Source organism: Pipistrellus hanaki, assembly GCF_964339955.1.
Source record: "Pipistrellus hanaki genome assembly, chromosome: 12".
In the NCBI taxonomy this organism is placed as follows: domain Eukaryota; kingdom Metazoa; phylum Chordata; class Mammalia; order Chiroptera; family Vespertilionidae; genus Pipistrellus; species Pipistrellus hanaki.
Window position 1 is genome coordinate 49,191,934 of NC_140514.1, and position 19,385 is coordinate 49,211,318.

Genomic DNA, 19,385 nt, shown 5'->3' on the forward strand with positions numbered 1-19,385 from the left:
TCAAGATTTCCGTTTTGCATGACGAGACTAGAGCAGCCTCACTGCAGGGACCCCTGACACTTCAGGATTTCTCTATGCAATCTACAAAAACCAACCTGTGACGATCGGCCGGGTTTTCTCCTGTCTGGTTTCCTGTACGTAGGACCTGGACCACAGGGATCTGGGCTGCATCCTGTGCAAGGTGAGCTCTTTTTCTTATTTGTAAAGATTGAGTGAAATCACGTGTCAAATGCAGAGCTTTATAAACTGTCAAACACATATAAATTGCTACTGATTTATAAATGTGACGTAGGAATATTGCAGATGTGTGAGAGCTGATTACAATGCATGGCCACACCATGCCTCTCACTGGTCAGCCCTGGCTTAGAGAAAGCACTTAAGGGTAGACCCATATCCCATGCACCCAAGACAACCAGCTCAAAGCAGGGACAGGCAACCCGAAAAGGTGCTAATCTCATAGCTCTCTGCTCTGGATACAACTTGCAATGGGAAGGAAGGGAAGAAAAGCCCACCTATCCTCCCTCTACATACCCTTCAGGACGTTAAAACAGCCACTGAAACAGGACAAAGGGTCATAATTTCCAAGCATCTTTTGAGTTAAACAGAAGGCAAAAGCACACAGCGGCCCCCATGCTACGCCTGTGAAGGCTGGGGAGAAGCATCTACAGGGGAGAAGCCCTTCTCCTGAGCTTCCAAGTCTTCTGCTCTCTTTCCACATTATTTCCATAATGAAATAATTTGGAAGAGCCAATACCTGGAAAGTTCATTGCACATGATAACCTAAAAGGAGACCAAGTGTTAAAGCAGAAATTTATTAAAACCCATTCATATAGTGTTTTACAGACAAAAAAATGTACAGAGTCCTCAACATCAGGCAATGAATTCTATTCTCAGAAGTGTTTTGCGAGAAGACCAAATTCTTGCCCTCCCTCCAAAGATTCTTCTGTTTCTACTCCAGTAAACGATGCATTTATTACATCACGTCCCCAAAACAATCCTTTGAGACCCCAAAACCTCTGCAGAGAGTGAAGTAAACCTTCTCCAGAGCGCAAAGCTTCCTCACAGAGGCGTAGTGCAAGAGATACATAAACAGCGGCCGTTCAGCGGAGTGCGCACACCGGCGGGCTGGCCATGGGAGAGCTTCAGGCGCAGCGGGCGGCCCTAGCTGCGGAGCGTGGCCAACCGCGACTGCATGGCCTCCAGCACCTCCTCCTCCTCCTCCTCCTCCTCTGAGGCGGCCGTGGCTCCTGGAGGCTCAGGCTCTGGAAGGGCATCAGTCACTTTACTAGGTGCTTTGCCCAAGGCCCCTGAAAGGAAACAGTGAACAGATCAACAACACGTTGGCTTAGGACATGGTCCATCGCCATCCCGCCTTTCAGGCCAGGGTCAGCCTGACAGAGAAGGGGCAATAGAACAAGCTGTTTAGGTTGAGGTTTTGCTCATGATGACAAATGTGCAAATACCAACTTGTAATGACACCAAAGTCATAATAACCAGAAAGATTCTGATTTTAAGAATTTTGGTTGTGAATGAACAAACTGAATACCAAGTACAATAAGGACAGACTCATAAGAGCAGGCAGACAGATCTGGGGGCAGGGGTAGAGGCGTGGAGGGACTAAGCAAAAAAAAAAAAAAGAGAGAGAGAGAGAGAGAGAAAGAGAGAGAGAGAGAAAGAGAGGGAGGGAGGGAGGGAGGGAGGGAGGGAGGGAGACACCTTGTAGACATGGACACCAGTGAGGCGACTGGGGGGGAGGGGTGGGAGAGGTGGAAGAAGGCACAGAGGAAATAAATGGTGATGGAAAAAATGAAGGAAAAAAAAAAAGAATTTTGATTCTGAAGCTCTTGATCTAAATACCTAAACACTATTGAACACTTAATTTTTAAGATTCATAAAGATTTCAAATCTAACTAAATTGTTTCTAAATCTTCAAAAAATGTTTTTTTTTTTTAAATATGGAGTAACTACCCTTCTCTCCCCCAATAAATGAAAACAAATAAAAAAACCAATAATTAAATCTCACCAATTATATATATTTTATCCAACTTGAAATTCAGAAAATCCAGAAGTAAAAATAAAGATTAAAAACTCAACTTCTGATCAAGATGGCAGAGTAGATGCTGTACTCGCCTTCTCCCACAATCACATCAAAACTACAACCGAATTACAGAATCACCACTGAGAACCCCCCGAAGACACGCCGAACAGAATTCACATCTAGCTGAACAGATCTCACAACCACGATGTGGCAATTAAGAAATGGGAGGGAACCTCGTCCGTGTCAGCTCAGAGGTTGAGCGCTGACCCATGCACTAAAGGTCACAGGTTTGATTCCCAGTCAGGCACATGCCCAGGTTGCAGGCTTGATCCCCAGTGTGCAGTGTGCAGTGTGCAGGAGGCGGCTGCCGACTGATGTTGATGTTTCTCTCTCATCGATGTTTCTATCCCTCTCTCCCTCTCAAAACATATTTTTTTAAAAAGAAAAGAAATGGGAGGGGCATCTTGGCTGCAGAGGTCCCCCTGGAGAGTGAGGGATGTCAGTCACAAACCACTTTCCAGTGCTGGGAAGGGAAGTGCCCATAATATCTGGCTGTGAAGATTAGCAGGGATTGCTCTGAGCAACACGAAGGGCCGCTACAGACTGAGGTGCTGATTATATGGAGAGAGACCACACAGACTCACTCGTTCACATACTCACTGGCTCTAAGTTCCTGCACAGGGGCAGCAGCATGAAAAGCATCAGGAGTGTATGGGAGGAGGGACATGTGGGGAGGAACTAAATTGACTGATTTCAGGGAAAGAGTTGGAGGGATAGGGGAGAAGGCAACTCTCTCCAGGGGTCAAAGTACTGGAAGGTATCAAATTTGCTCTCTCGTTTAAATTGGCTAACACCGCTCACCCTGCCTTGGTGATACCAAAACCCTGCCCCACACAAGTCCCTTGCCTGGCCTGAGCCTCTTCAGCAGCTCTTTCACACAAACAGCCCACCGTGGCCAAGCTACAGACTTTCCCCAAAATCTGTACACCTCTCATGGGTGGTGGGCACCCTAGACTTACACTGCAGACTTTTTCGAAGATCCACAAATGCCATGTCTGATGGCTGGCCTCAGCATGCATTGTAGCTCCTAAGACCAGCACAAGTGGTGGCTGACCTTGGCCTGCACCGGAGACACTCCCAAGTGGCCTCAGACCCAATAAACCTAGTGGCCAGCTTCAGATCAGACCGGAGTCTGAACCAAGTAGCTCCACAACTGACACACCCTAAGGTCAGGCTTGGCTGGCACCAGAGCCCCACCAAAGTGACTCCAGGTCTGTGGGATCAGCCTTGCACCACACCTTGTCCATTATCCTGGCAGCCAGCGCTCACAGCCAGTCAGCTGAGGGTCAAACCAAACCGCTGACATGCTGGCAGCATTTGGAGCTCAACTATAATACATCCTACAAAGGGACACTCCTGGAGCACCTGGCTTAGAAGACCAAGGAGACTGTGTCAATGAGCCACACAGGATACTTTTTATAAAACTTCACTCTGTCAAGACTGGGAGACAAAGCAGATCTACATAATACATAGAAACAAACACAGGGAGTCAGCCAAAAGGAGACAAAAACATGCCCTCAAGTAAACACTAGGACAAAACTTCAGAAAAAAGAATGAAAAGAAATGGAGAGAAGCAATCTACAAGATACAGAGTACAAAACATTGGTTATAAAAATGCTCAATAAATTTGGGAGAAAAACAGATGAACTCATTGAGAACTTCAACAAAGAGATAGAAAACAGAAAACAGGATATAGGTTGAAAATATATTTAAAAAGTCAGAAATGAAAAATACAATAGCTAGTGAGAATCTACAGCACATTAGATGAAGCAGAGAATCAAATCAGTGATCTGGAAGACAAGGCAACATGCTGCCAAGAGACCCACTTTAGATGGAAAGACACACAAAGACTGAAAATAAAGGGATGGAAAAACATATTTCATGCAAATGTAAATTTAAATAAGGCTGGAGGTAGCAATACTTATATCAGACAAAATAAGACTTTAAAACCAAGACTATCACAAAAGACAAAGAAGGTCATTTCATATACAATAACCAAGATATGGAAACAACCTAAGTGTCCATCAATACATGACTGGATAAAGAAGATGTGGTACATATATACCAGTACAATGGCCATAAAAAAGAATGAAATCTTACTATTCACAACAATATGGATGGACCTGGAGGGTATTATACTAAGTGAACTAAATCATACAGAAAAAGACAAATACCACATGATTCCATTTATGTGTAGAATGTAAAAAATAAAGTACATGAACAAACAAAAAACAGAAACAAACTCATAGATACAGATGGGAGGAGGGTTGGACAGATGGGTGAAAGTCATTATGAAGTACAAATTACCAGTTATAGAGGACTTGGAGGAGAGAATCCAAGATGGCTGCTCGGGTAGGCACCTAGCCGCAGCCGCACGCAACAATTTCAATAAAATACAACTAAAATATAAAATGGACATTACCCAGAACTACAGGAAAGTCGACTGACTGGAAATTCTACAACTAGAAGCAAGGAGAAAACCAGAAGGAGGCGCGGAGGAGCTGTAAAAGCCCAAGGTACGGAGACACACGCAGCGCGCGGAGAGGACGGAGCCGGAGAGGAGGGAGGCCGAGTGCCTGGCTGGCGTTCCCTAACGGGAAGGAGATAAACACTCCGACTGTGCTGGGCCCCTGACTGCTCTGAACCCCCGTTCTAGGCCAGACCCCGGGGACCCAGGCTCATCCAGAGGGAGCTGGGCTGTAAGGCGAACCCGGGGAAGCGGCGAAAGGAGGTCCCAGAGGCACGCACACAGCGCGCAGAGAAGGGCCGGCCGTAGGACTGCCCTGGCGGGAAGGAGACAGGGGCTCCAGACTGCTCTGAACGCCATCTCCAACTCCACTTCCAACTGAACTGAACCCCAGTTTCGGGCCCATTGCGGCAGAGCATAGACAGTTTGGCAGCAGGTGAAAATCGAGGGCACCTTTCTCTCAGAGGCACTTGCAACAAGTACTGAAGGACCCTGAGTCTCGGGAGTCGCATAGGGCGGGGCTGACGGAAGCCAAGGCTGTAGGCTCCACCCTCAAACTCCGCCCCATCAGAAAAGCTGCCTGCGAAAATGCCTAAACCAAATAGATCACAAACGAAAGAAATGGAGGACAAAAAGCGACTGGATATAGAGTTCAAAACCACACTTATAAGGTTTTTCAAGAGTATCCTAGAAAAGGCTGATAAAATAAATGAGACCTATGAGGATATGAAAAGGGATCAACAAGAAATAAAGAATACATTGTCTGAAATAAAAAATATTATACAGAGTCCTAAAAACAGAATAGAAGATCGCAACAATCAAGTCAAAGAGTTGGAACATAAAGAGCCAGAAGACACTCCTCTGCAGAAGCTAGAAGGCAAGAGAATCCAGAAAATTGAAGATAATGTAAGAAACCTCTGGGACAACTTCAAACGATCCAACATCAGAATCATGGGGGTCCCAGAAGATGAGAGAGAGCAAGATATCGAAAACATACTGAAAGAAATAGTGACAGAAAACTTCCCCCACCTGGGGAAAGAATTGGACTTACAAGTCCAGGAAGCACACAGAACTCCAAATAAGAGGAATCCAAAGAGGACCACACCAAGACAAATCATAATTAAGATTCCAAGAGCAAAGGACAAAGAGAGAATATTAAAAGCAGCAAGAGCTAAGCAGGTGGTTACCTATAAAGGAGCACCTATACGATTGTCAGCTGATTTCTCAACAGAAACTATGCAGGCCAGACGGGAATGGCAAGAAATATTCAAGGTGATGAATAGCAAGAACCTACAGCCAAAAATACTCTACCCAGCAAAGCTATCACTCAGAATCGAAGGTCAGATAAAGAGCTTCACTAATAAAAAAAAGCTAAAGGAGTTCATCACCACCAAACCAGAATTATATGAATTGCTGAAGGGGGTTCTTTCAGAAGAGAAAGTAAATAAAGATAAAAATTATGAACAACAAATACGTAACTATCAACAAGTGAATCTAAAAACCAAGGAAATTAAAAAAAAAAAATCTGATGAACAATATTAACTGTTGAATATAATAGATTCAGAGGTATGGAAGGGGAGTGAACTAATGATTCTTGGGGAAAAGGGGAGAGGGGAATGTGGGAAGAGACTGAACATAAACTGTGCACCTATGGATGAGGACAATGGGGGGTGGGGAAAGGACAGAGGGTGGGGTGGGAAGGGGGGGGGGAAAGGAACACTTGTAATAATATGAACAATAAAAATTTATTTAAAAAAAAAAACAAAAAAAAACACAAATTACCAGTTATAAAAATAGTCACAGGAATATAAAGTACAGCACAGGGAATATAGTCAATAATATATATGTGCCCTGGCTGGGTAGCTCAGTAGATCAAGCCCAATACACTAAGGTTATGGGTTTGATCTCTAGTCAGGGCACATACAAGAATTAATGAATGCCTAAATAGATGGAACAACATATCAATGTTTCTCTTTCTCCTTTCCTCTCTAACAACATCAATAAGTGAAAAATTTAAAAAATATATATGTATGTATTGTGTCAGATGGGTGTTAGACTTATCAGGGTAATCACCTCATAAGGTGAACTGTCTAATCACTATGTTGTATACCTGAACATAGTATGAACACATGTTGTGCCCATCATATAATATTGTATGTCAACTGTAAGTGAAAAATAACTTCAAAAAAAGAACAGGGAAAAAACCCAAATAAACCTCATTAACCATCACTCAGAAATAACTACCATTTTCCTATAGATGTGACTTACATAAAAATGTGTAATTCTAAAGGCTTTTTTCACATTAATACATTATGAACATATTTACATGTCACTAATATATTTATTTCTACATTACCTATCACAACTGTAATGTATTCCATTAAAACATATATAACATACTTGACTTAACCAATATTCTGTTATTAGGCATTTAACTTGTTTAGAACTTCAATATTATAAACAAGACTACTATAGACATCCTTGAGTTAAATCATTCAGCCTCTTTAATTACTAGGGTAAACTATCAGAAGTCAACCTTTTAGGTCAAGGGCTTTTGATAGCTATTGCCAAATTACTTTACAGAAATTCTACACCAATTCAAACTCCCAAATGCAGTGTGACACCAATACTTCACCTTTCAACTTGAAAACTATAGGAATTAAAAAAAAAAAATCTCTTTATTTCTGTGTCCTAAAAAAGATGTTTATAGATAATGTGCTTATTTTTCAAGAAATAACTTGCACAATCTAAAATTAAAAATGTGTAAGTAAGGAAGTTATAGCCTAAAGAAAAAGCCACTAGCTAATTCAGTGAATGCAGGAAGAATGGCCATAAAAGGAGATGAGGAGGGATGAATGTCAGGGTCATACCTGCTGTAATTTCAAACAGAATTTTGTCAATTTCCATTTCTGCTTCTTCTTCCATTTCTTCCTGGTCTTCCATGCTTTCAAAAGTGTCCTCCAACATCTCTTCTATGATCCCTGCCTAAACACAGATAAACCAGGTGACTTCCAACAGTTAAATCTGTTCTCCAAAGACACCTTTAAGGGCGAGTGCCCAGTGAACACAGCGTCTCCCAGGCCAGGCCACCCTTTTGAGGGTTAACACACAAGACCGTTGGCCACAGGAAACCCTGGATGCTGCCCTCTCCGCAGAAAGGCAAAGGGCCAAAAGGAAACCCTTCTCCAGAGGAACCTGGGCACTGTCTGTCTCTGTACTCCTGTCGGAGCCTGTAAACTCCAGCTTCCCGAATCCAAAACACTCGTTCCCTGGATCCAACTTCCCCAAGAGTTCTGGGTACACTTCCGCTTCCTCTAAGGGGCACTCTGGCAATCTGACCCAGCCTCTGCCATGCTCAGCTCAGGTGGTTTTAACCGATATTAACTGCTGCCCCTCTGTCCTCAGTGTCTGGCCACAGTGCTCCGTCCATTCCTGCCCAACCCAGCCCCAGCCTTTGCCACTTGCTGAGCGTGACAGCTGGCAGGATGCAGGGCTAGCCCAAGGTCACCTTCATCATCTCTTTGGACAGCTCCCTCATGGTGGCCTGGATTTCCGGGATCTTCACAAGAGTCTGCATGGCCTTCATCACTTCTGTGCTCTTCTGCAGAGAACCAGCCACTCGCAAAACCGCTGAAAGAGAAGCACTGCTCAATAGAAGGACCACAGGATGAAAAACAGAGAGTAAAATCACAAGCCATTCTAAGAAAAGGAAACAGTAGCCTGTGAATTTCCAAAGCCATTAATGTATCTGCGGAATACACTTCTGCACCAGGTGACCAGGTTCTCTGCATGCAGAACAGTTCCTCCTCTAGTCCTCTCTTTCCTGCCCCACCTCTGGACCTCTCTCTTCACTTTCTCCCCTCAATCAAAGCATACTTATCATCTCTTATTAGTGGAAAGCTGTTGTGAGAAAGCTTCACTTGGAAAGCATCTGATCATGACAGTGTACTCACAGCTGACAAAGTTAGCATACCACCCCTCCCAGGGACATCTGCACTTTAGAAAAAGGAATGACTGCATCCAATCATGGATTTTTCAAAGCAGCAACAAGCCAAGGGGTGGGATGGGGCACATCTGAAGCAAGACCTCTCAGGAACTCTCATTACACCATTTCTAATTTCCCCCTCTCACTCCCTCAATGCAGACTCCTTCCTCTTGCCTGTCCCAAGTCCTGTCCTCATGTACCTCCTCTGCTGTATTTATCAACAAGCAACACCTTATAATAAACCCCCCCATTTCTCTCCCTGGGGGTTCCTCTCACCAGGCAGGGAAGCCAGGGGATCCTCCTCCAGCGATCTGGACCACCCGGAATCTCCTTTCTCTCCCAGGCCTTTTCCTCTCCCTCGGTTCCCAGTGTCTTAATGGCCCTGCAGCCTTTCCATGTTCAAGGGTTTGGCACATCTCCGGCTTGTCTATACCTTCTAAGGTGACCAGACGTCCCAATTTTTAACCATTTGTCCCTCGGCATTTTGTCACTTCCAAGTCCCACTCACTAGTACTCTGCATGCAAACAGCTCCTCCTCTAGTCCTCATTCCACGCCATCCAGCAGACGGACGTATCAGGCCCTGCCCCCTACCCCCCAGGTCCCGCTGCCCCACTCGCTGCACCTGCAGTCTGTGCCTAAGTGAGCCAAGGCTCTCCGCTGCCTAAGAAAGAAATGACAATTCCTCAGCTAAACTCTCAGCTTGACTCCAAATCACCTTTGCAGCTTCACCTCCCACTGCTCCCCTTAATGCACTCTCATCAAACTGAATCAAGCTCAGTTGGCTGAACACAGCTTGAAATACTTCACCTGAGCCTGTGTGCACTCTAGTTCCTCTACTCAGCTGCCTCCCTGATTCTCCCCCAAATACTTTTCCTCTGAACTCCCACTGCATTTTATCTGCTCCGTAGCCACAGGGCATCTCAGTTTGAACGTGTCTCTAAGAACTCTTGCTTTTAACAGCTGTAAAAAAATGCTTTCTTATCCTAGCCGGTTTGGCTCAGTGGATAGAACATGGGCCCACAGACTGAAAGACCCCAGGTTTGATCCCATCTAAGGGTACATACCTGGATTGTAGGTTCGATCCCCAGCCCTGGTCAGGGTGCATGAGATACGCAACTAATCGATGTGTCTCTCTCATATTAATGTTTCTCTCTGTCTCTTCCCCTCCTTTCCACTCTCTCTAAAAATCAATGCAAAAAAATATCCTTGAGTGAAGATTAACAAAAAATAAAAAAAATTAAAAAAACAAAACAAAAAAAAACCCCGTCTTCTTCACTGCCCTGCTCACCCTTACTGGCCATCAACTACCCAACCTCCCAGACCTTCCTTCAGAGCGGAGTGCACTATTGTCTCTGCCCCGTCACCTTTGCACATACTGACACTCCAGTTGGAGCATCCCACCAACACATACACTTAATTGTTCCTTCTCCTTCAGGTTTCATTCGTGCTGTAAGGAGCCACTTTTTTTTTTTTTTTTTTTTAAAATATATTTTATTGATTTTTTACAGAGAGGAAGAGAGAGGGATAGAGAGTTAGAAACATCAGTCAGCTGCCTCTTGCACACCCCCTACTGGGGATGTGCCCGCAACCAAGGTACATGCCCTTGCCAGAAATTGAACCTGGGACCTTTCAGTCCGCAGGCCGACGCTCTATCCACTGAGCCAAACCGGTTTTGGCAGGAGCCACCTTTGACTGCATTTCCCTTTTACAGTCTCCTAGTGCTTAACACAATTATAAATATACACGTATTTTATTACTTTATTAAACTTATCCAATTATTTGCTTTCACTCCATAACTAGAGGGCAATGCTGTGCCTGTAATGTTCACTGTTTTATCTCCAGTGCCCAGCATTTTTATGGTACATAATAGGGACTAAAAGAATGTATTTATTAAATTAAAACATTTTGCTCTTTGTAACTTAGTCTATTTGCTGAAGAGACTGGAGAAAGTTCTCATGAAACTTACACTTAATGCAACCTCCCCCATTTTCCCTCTCTCTTCTTTTTTAAAACAACATTTTTATTTATTGCAGAGAGGAAGGGAGAGAGAGAAATAAAAACATCAATGATGAAAGAGAATCATTAATCAGCTGCCTCCTGCACACCTCCTACTGGGGATGTGCCCGCAACCAAGATACATGTCCTTGGCCGGAATCGAACCTGGGACCCTTCAGTCTGCAGGCTGATGCTCCACTGAGCCAAACCGGTTTCGGCTGGGCATATTAATTTTAATATACTCATTAAGACTTGAGTGGAGCCGAAACCGGTTTGGCTCAATGGATAGAGCGTCGGCTTGGGGACTGAAGGGACCCGGGTTCAATTCCGGTCAAGGGCATGTACCTTGGTTGCGGGCAGATCCCCAGTAGGGGGTGTGCAAGAGGCAGCTGATGGATGACTCTCTCTCATTGATGTTTCTAACTCTCTATCTCTCTCCCTTCCTCTCTGTATAAAATCAATAAAATATATTTTATAAAAAAAAAAAAAAAAAAAAAAAAGACTTGAGTGGAGATGCCAACTATACACTTAGTGAGGAAGTCAGGCTGAAGACAAAACTTCAAATATCAACAGCATTTAAAGGCACGAGGCTAGATGGAATCATGAGGTTAGAAGATGGAAAAGAGCCGACGCCAAAACAGAGCCTATAGCCCTTTAACACTTAAAGATCGAAGGGCAGATACTTTACTTCTCAGTTGAGATAGAACTACAGGGTAATATACATTTTAAAAAACAACATATTGTTAGGAATGTACATTTAAAGGGTAACAAGCTCTTGACTTATGTGAAGTACCTGAGAAAGCTTTTGTCATGTTTACCACTGAAAGTACATGCTATGGGAGAAAAGATTTTTTTCCCCCCACGTAAATTAATGGTGATCTGTGAGTTATTGATTGAAAAGATTTTTTGGACTCAGTACACAGGGAGAAAAGGTGACAGAAGAGAGTGATCAAGTTCACTAGTTCCCAGAAATGTTAAACAAGGTAACACTACTTAAAGCTTAAAAAGTCTGACTATAAAAAGATATGGAAAAAAGAACTCTCATCTGCTGCTGAAATATAAATTAGTAAGACCTCTGTAGAGAGCAATTTTGCAATTCTAGAATAATTTAATGCAGCCATTCCACTCTGCATATATAATTGTCTTAAAGAAACCACTTGACGTATGCAAGAGTGAAGAGACATTCACAGCAGTACTGTTAGCAACAGCAAACACTGGAAATAGCCTAAATGCTCACCAATGGGGGAAATAAAAATAAAATATGACACATACATATAATGCAATACCAACCACTAAAGTACATATTTATCACTGAGTATATTTCAAAAGTACAATGATACATGGTACAAAGATAACGAACTGGTGTATATAATCATGTAATACCATTTATACAAATTTTAAGATTCATGATACTGGTTTCCTCTAGGGAGGGTGAGAGAGAAGGAATGGAATTGGAAAGGTATATTAAAGGAGCTTCAAGTTTAGTAATAATATTTTATAATATAAAAACTGAGGCAAATGTAACAAAATATCAAATTTTATTGGTTCTAGGCAATAGGTACATAGTCTCTACTGTATTATCCTGGGTACTTTTAACTTTGCAATTGGGGAAAAAAAGAGGCTATGCATACAGTGCTCTATTCCTAGATGGGGTAGGGGAGAGAAGGCACAATAAGCACAATGTTTTCTGATGTTGATTCAGTAACGAAAATAATGAAAAATTTTATAGTAAGTTTCTCATGGTCAACTGAACATGCATCTTTTCAGCATGTTGCAGAAAAATAGGGAATATGAAAATAGGGAATAAACATGAAATTTTCAAAGCTGGCTGTAAAAGGCAAGAGTATTTACTTAAGTTTTCAAAATGACAGATAAGCCCAAACTGTGTGGCTCAGTGGTGAGCACTGACCTTTAAATCAGGAGGTCACAGTTCGATTCCTGGCCAGGGCACATGCCTAGTTTATGGGCTCAATCCCCAGTAAGGGGTTGCAGGAGACAGCCAATCGATGATTCTCATCATTGATGTTTCTATCTCTCTCTCCCTCTCTTCTTCTCTGAAATCAATAAAAATATATATTTTTTAAAATAACATAAGATAAAACTATTTCTTCATGTTACTGAACACTTGGCTTGTTCAAAGGCATAGAGAGAAGTGATATATCCAGTATTTAAAGAGCCTAAATACATTACTCTACGGCTGAAATAACAGTTTTTAAAAGTTAAGAAGACGTACCCTAACCAGTTTGGCTCAATGGATAGACATCAGCCTGCAGACTGAAAGGTCCCATGTTCGATTCCAGTCAAGGGCATGTACCTTGGTTTGCGGGCACATACCCACCAGGGAGTGTGCAGGAGGCAGCTGATTGATGTTTCTCTCTCATCAATGTTTCTAACTCTCTATCCCTCTCCCTTCCTCTCTGTAAAAAAATCAATAAAATATATATTTTTTTAAAGTTAAGAAGATGTGGTACAATGAGTTTGTCATATTTTTACTCTTTCCCAACCCATGATTATTTTCCTCAGTATCTGGAGAAAGAAATTGATGATGCAGACATTGTGCATATTTAAAAGCTACATCCAAGTGTTAAAACTGAATGTAAAGAAATAACTTCAGAACTAAATACAATCAAATAATGGATTAGGTACTAATTTGGAACCTTTACATGAAAATTCAGTCTTCTAACTTTTGAGGGTGATGTGTTCTTCAATGTAGGATCTGACAGAGCGCTGACAATACTCTTTAGTGAAAAATTCCTCCATAATTTCTGAGCTCATACTAAGTATAAATTTCTGATAGTTGTTTGCTGCCATTCTCAGCAACTATAGTTCTACATTAGGATGTCTTCATTTAATAGAAATTAAGTAAGAACAGAAACCAACTGGATGCAAAGTTTAACTCCAACTCAACTCTCAGGTCACTCTATAACACTGTTCACATGAGGAAATACATTCTAATTTTTTAAAATATATATATATTTTATATTGATTTTTTATAGAAAGGAAGGGAGAGGGATAGAGAGCCAGAAACATCGATGAGAGAGAAACATCAATCCGCTGCTTCCTGCACACCCCACACTGGGAATGTGCCCACAACCAATGTACATGCCCTTGACTGGAATCGAACCTGGGACCCTTCAGTCCGCAGACCAACGCTCTTTCCACTGAGCCAAACCAGTTTTGGCTAACTTTCTTTTTAATATATCTTTATTGATTTCAGAGAGAAAGGGAGAGAGACACATCAAAGATGAGAGAATCATTGATTGGCTGCTGCCTCCTGCACTCCCTCTACCGGAAGCTGAGCCCAAAACCCAAGCATGTGCCCTGACTAGGAATTGAACCGTGACCTCCTGGTTCATGGGTTGATGCTCAACCACTGAGCAACACCGTCCAAGCACATTCTAACTTTTAAACAAAGCAGTTTTATGTGTAGACAGCCATTACTTCAACAACACTAGCAAAAGACAAGTAACAATAAAATAATGATAGTAATATTCTGCATTTTATAAAACAGCCAAACTAAGACGATGATAAAAAATATATATATATCAAAGCCCTGGCTGAGTGGCTCAGTTAGTTGGAGCGTCATCTAATGCATCAAAAAGTTGCAGGTTCAATTCCTGGTCATGCTTAGGTTGTGGGTTCAATCCCAGTTGGGGTGTATATAGGAGGAAACAAATAAACATTTCTCTCTCTCTGGCTTCCTTCCTCTTTCTCTAAAGTCAATGAACATATCCTCAGGTGAAGACAAAAAAATAAAAATAACATGAAAAAAAAATCAGAGCTGAGACTGTTCTTTCTATTCATGGAAACCGGAACTGATAACAGCACGAGCATCAGCATTAACAAGGTGGCGGCAGGTAATGCCTTCTTACCCAGCTGGTTCTTCATCCCCATGAGCACAGAGTTCATGTGAGCTTTGGATGCATAGAGCTTGCTTACAGCCTTCCTTGACCTGATCATTTCCTTGGCCAGGACCACACAGACGTCTTTCTGACCCTTCTTGGCAGCATCTTTCACAGAGCGTTTCACTTTTTCTTCTTCTCTTTGAATGTCTAAATTTAAAGCACAATAAATAAATTAATTAATTTAAAGCACAACACAAAACTACACAAATTTAAGGGTAAACCAGGAGATTTATTGGTACTCAAATTTGTTCTTATTGTAATCTAAATATGTCTGTTAAATAGGAAAACAGGAGAATATAAACAAAAGTAAGCTAATTAACGTGGTGGGTATTTGTTATTTCCAGATCCAACGTTAAAGTAATTTAAGAGTAAAAGTAGAAGTTGCCCGGCCACTGTAGCTCAGTAGTTGAGTGTCAACTTATGAACTAGAAGTCACAGTTCAATTCCTGGTCAGGGCACAGGCCCAGATTGCAGTTCAATCCCAGGTGAAGGGCATGCAGGAGGCAGCTGATCAATGATTCTCTCTCATTATTGATGTTTCTATCTCTTCCTCTCCTTTCCTCTCTGAAATCAACCACATCTTACTTTATACCTCTTTAAGACAGCTGTTTTAGAGTTTTTGTTTAGTAAACATGTCATCTAGTCTTTCTCATGAACATTTTCTGCTCATTTACTTACTGTTGAATGGACAATACTTTAGGTTTCTTTGTATGCCTTGTGATTTTTGTTGTTAAAAATGGGACATTTGAATCATCACATAACTCTGGAAATCAGGTTCTCCCACTTTCCCCAGGATTTGCTATTTTTTAAAACTTTTATTGTATTAGGATGCCTGTGCTGAGACTCAGCTTGAGGTGTAAACTTAGACTCCTCAGGTCTTCCAGAGTCTCATCCTTCCCCGGGCATGCACTCTTAAATTACTTTCTTCTACATCCTCCTTTTCATGTGGCTGCTTTGTATCTTAGTCCTTGATGTCAAAAATGTAAAATGGTACAGTCCTATGGAAAACACTACAAAATTCTTCAAATTCTTCAAACTACTACATTCTTCAAAATTTAAATACAGAATTACTATTTGACCCATTTCTGGGGTATATACACAAAAGAATTTAAAGCAGGGACTCAGCCGGGACCGGTTTGGCTCAGTGGATAGAGCGTCGGCTTGGGGATTGAAGGATCCCGGGTTCGATTCCGGTCGGGGGCATGTGCCTTGGTTGAGGGCATATCCCCACTAGGGGGTGTGCAAGAGGCAGCTGGTCGATGGCTCTCTCCCATCGATGTTTCTAGCTCTCTATCTCTCCCTTCCTCTCTGTACAAAATCAATAAAATGTTTAAAAATAAATAAATAAATAAATAAATAAAATAAAGCAGGGACTCAAACAGATAATTGTACACTCATGTTCATAACAGCATATTCACGACAGCCAAAAGGTAGAAATAACCCAGATGTCCATCGATAGATCAATAAACAAAATGAAGTACAAACGTACAATATGATATTATTCAGGGTTTTTTTAAAATTTTTTAAAAATATATTTTATTGATTTTGTACAGAGGAAGGGAGAGAGATAGAGAGTTAGAAACATTGATGAGAGAGAGTCATCAATCAGCTGCCTCTTGCACACCCTCTACTGGGGATATGCCCGCAACCAAGGTACATGCCCTTGACCAGAATCGAACCCGGGACCTTTCGGTCCCCAAGCCGCCGCTCTATCCGTTGAGCCAAACCGGTTTCAGCTATTATTCAGTTTTAAAAAGGAAATTCTGATATATATTATTACATGGATGAATCTTAAAAGCATTATGGTAAGTAAAATAACCTTTATTCAAAGAAAAACATTGTTCGATTCCACTTTTATGAGGTAACCTAACAGTAAATTATAGAGACAGAAGGTAGAACAGTGATTACGAGGGAATGTCAGAGAGGGGGAAATGGAGTTATCACTTAGTGGTACAGAGTTCAGTATGGGATGAAATATTAGTTCTGGAGATAAACAGTGGCGATGGTTACAATGCAATGTGAATAGACTTAAGGTTACTGAACCGTATACTTAATATTTAAAATGGTCAATTTTATGTTATGTATATTTTACTGTAAGAAATACATAAAGCAGCAACAAGAGTATTATGATCCATTTATAAACAAGTGTTTGTGTATAGAGGCAACTATAGACAGAAACATATCTGGAAGAGATGATCACCAACATGCTCTGTCTAGATGGTAGGACTTTAGAGTGGTTTTAACTTTCTTATTTATACTTTTCTGCCTCAATAATAATAATATGTATATTATTACCTTTCTAGTTGGTGGGGGGGGCCAGGCTGTGTTCATCTGAGAGAGGCAACATGAATGATCTAAATTGTGATATGCCTTGGTATGGTTTTGTGTTGATCCTGTTTGAAGAATTGCTTGTTTCTGTGTGTTTGCAGTATTCATCAGTTATCATTTTATCTGATCCTTTCCTGACTCCTCTCCTTCTGAGACTCAAATTACATGCTGGGCCACTTGATAATGTTCTACAAGTTCATTTAAAAAAAACACACAAAAAAACTGTTCCCTCTCGTCCGGCTAGCATAGCTCAGTGGTTGAGCATCAACCTATAAACCAGGCGGTCATGGTGTGATTCCCAGTCAAGGCACATGCCTGGGTCGTGGGCTTGATCGCCAGTGTGGGGTGTGCAGAAGGCAGCTGGTTGATGATTCTCTCTCATTACTGATGTTTCTCTCTCTCTCCTTTCCTCTCTGAAATCAATAAAGATTTATTAAAAAACAAAAAACAAAAACATTTTTCCTCTCTGTACTATAGTTTTGGAAGTTTGCATTGGTATCTTCAATTTCATTGATCTTGTGTTCTGTAGTGTCTAATCTGCTTATTAAACCTGTTCAATGACATTTTTATTTTATTTTTCTTTATTTCAGAATAGAGGCCCGGTACATGAAATTTGTGCATTCGAGGGGGTGGGGGTGTCCCCCAGCCTGGCCTGTGCCTTCTCGTAGTCTGGGAGCCCCTGGGGGATGTCCGACTGCAGGCTTAGGGGAGCAGGCCTAAGCCGGCAATCTGACATCCCCAGCGCTGCCCGGAGGCAGGAGAGGCTCCTGTCACCACCGCTGCGCTCACCAGCTGTGAGCCCAGCTCAGGGCTTCTGGCTGAGTGCACTGACTACTTGGGGCAGCTCCTGCATTGAGCATCTTACCCCTGGTGGTCAGTGCTCGTCATAGCAACCAGTCATTCCACTGTTCAGTTGATTTGCACATTAGCCTTTTATTATATAGGATCTTTTATTTCTAGAAGTTCCACTTTGCTCTTTTCTTTCTTTTTTTTATTTTATATATATTTTTTAATTTATTTCAGGGAGAAAGAAGGGAAGAGAGATAGAAGCATCAATGATGAGAGAGAATCATTGATTGACTGCCTCCTCAACACCCCCCACTGGGGATCAAGCCAGCAACCCAGGCATATGCCTTTGACTGGAATTGAACCCAGGACCCTTCTGTCCATAGGCCAACATTCTATCCACTGAGCCAATCCAGCAAGGGCACACTTTGCTCTTTTCTTTATCTTCTATTTATCTCCTTACTGTGTTCATGCTTTCCTTTAAATTCTTCAACGTATTTATAATAGCTGTCTAAAATTCTTGTCTGCTTTCTACCATTATTGTTTTTTTTTAGTCTATTTATATATTTTTTTATTTTGATTCCCACTTTTCTGCTTCTTCCCAGTAATTGCTAAGTGTCTAAATTTTTTCTTTTTCTTTTAAAGAGCAGCTATACTTGGAAGACAGTTAAACTGCCTGCAGATCAGCTTTCAAGACTTGAATTTAGGCTCTGTTGGTATGGCCTGTAATCTAGGGCTATTTAGCCTTAATTTTAGGCATGGTCCTTCTGGGTTCTCTATTAACTGTACTAGATGCTCAAAAAGGTCTCATTACTGTGTGGGATCAGAACTCTACCATCTCTCAGTTATTTGTTAGTGCTGGGACTTGTTTAGTCTGTAGCTTCCTAGTAGTTTGTTCTGTTCTCAGTAATTGTTCTTTGACCAACCACTTGAAATCTCATTCTAAGTATACAGGGCACAGTATTTGGCCAGAGACTCAATGAGACGCCATGCAGATGTTTGGGCTTTTTATCAGGAAATGCCCTTCTCTCTGATACACTGGCCCACAAAGTCCAGCCACTGCAGCTTCCTTGATCCCTGATTTGTTTCCCCAACTCATGCTCTGTTTAGAACCCCCTTCCCATGTACTGTGTATGATCCAGAAAATTGCTCCAGGCAGAAAATCAGGGGCATACTAGTACCTATCAGGGCTCTCTCCCTTTGTTTCCCTTCTATCGGTGATCAAAATTCTGTACCGCCAGTTGTCCAATGTTTGCAAACAGACATTTCATAGACTCTGTCCTGTTCTTTCTTTATTTACAATGAGAGTGCAAGTCTGAATCCCTCACTCCATCGTGGCTGGGAATGAAATTCCCCTCTCCGATTCTTTTTTTAACCAAGATATTGGGAATACTTTTATGGTATTAATTTTATTCTAATCATGAAAGTGTTAAAAATCATTAAAGTTTTAAATGTCATTATCTCTTTGCAATTCACCTTACTTTTAAGCGATAATCAACAATACTTAATTTTATTTCCCTCAATTTAAAGCCATGCTTGGAGTAGTAAAAATGGAATTGCATTCCTTACTTATGTAAGTTTATTTAATTTGCATTCCATAAAATCATTTCTTTAGAGTTTTCTTTAGTTCTTTATTATTAATGGCTTAAAACAACGCATTTATTCTTCTGTAATTCTGGTGGTTAGGAGTCTAAAAAATCAATGTGTTGGAAGGACTGTGTTTCTTCTGGAAGCTTTGTGGGAGAATCCACTTCCCTGCCTTTTCTAGCTTCCAGAGGCCAACAGTGTTCTCTGGCGCACGGCCTGTTCCTCCGTGTTCA

At 41.6% G+C, this 19,385-nt stretch overlaps 1 protein-coding gene across 3 annotated transcripts in view; it reads right to left on the minus strand.

Annotated features, from left to right (window-relative positions):
• Positions 1-796: 796 nt before the first annotated feature.
• CHMP3 (charged multivesicular body protein 3) overlaps positions 797-19,385 on the minus strand; it is a 36,322-nt gene continuing 17,733 nt past the window's right edge. For all 3 annotated transcript variants that reach the window (XM_084900286.1, XM_084900284.1, XM_084900285.1), the window contains 4 exons: positions 14,419-14,598; positions 8,074-8,195; positions 7,436-7,550; positions 797-1,307 (listed from right to left, as the gene is read on the minus strand). In XM_084900286.1, coding sequence (XP_084756412.1) covers positions 1,162-1,307; positions 7,436-7,550; positions 8,074-8,195; positions 14,419-14,506 — 471 coding nt within the window. In that variant the 5' untranslated portion in view covers positions 14,507-14,598 and the 3' untranslated portion in view covers positions 797-1,161. The remainder of the gene's footprint in view (positions 1,308-7,435; positions 7,551-8,073; positions 8,196-14,418; positions 14,599-19,385) is intronic.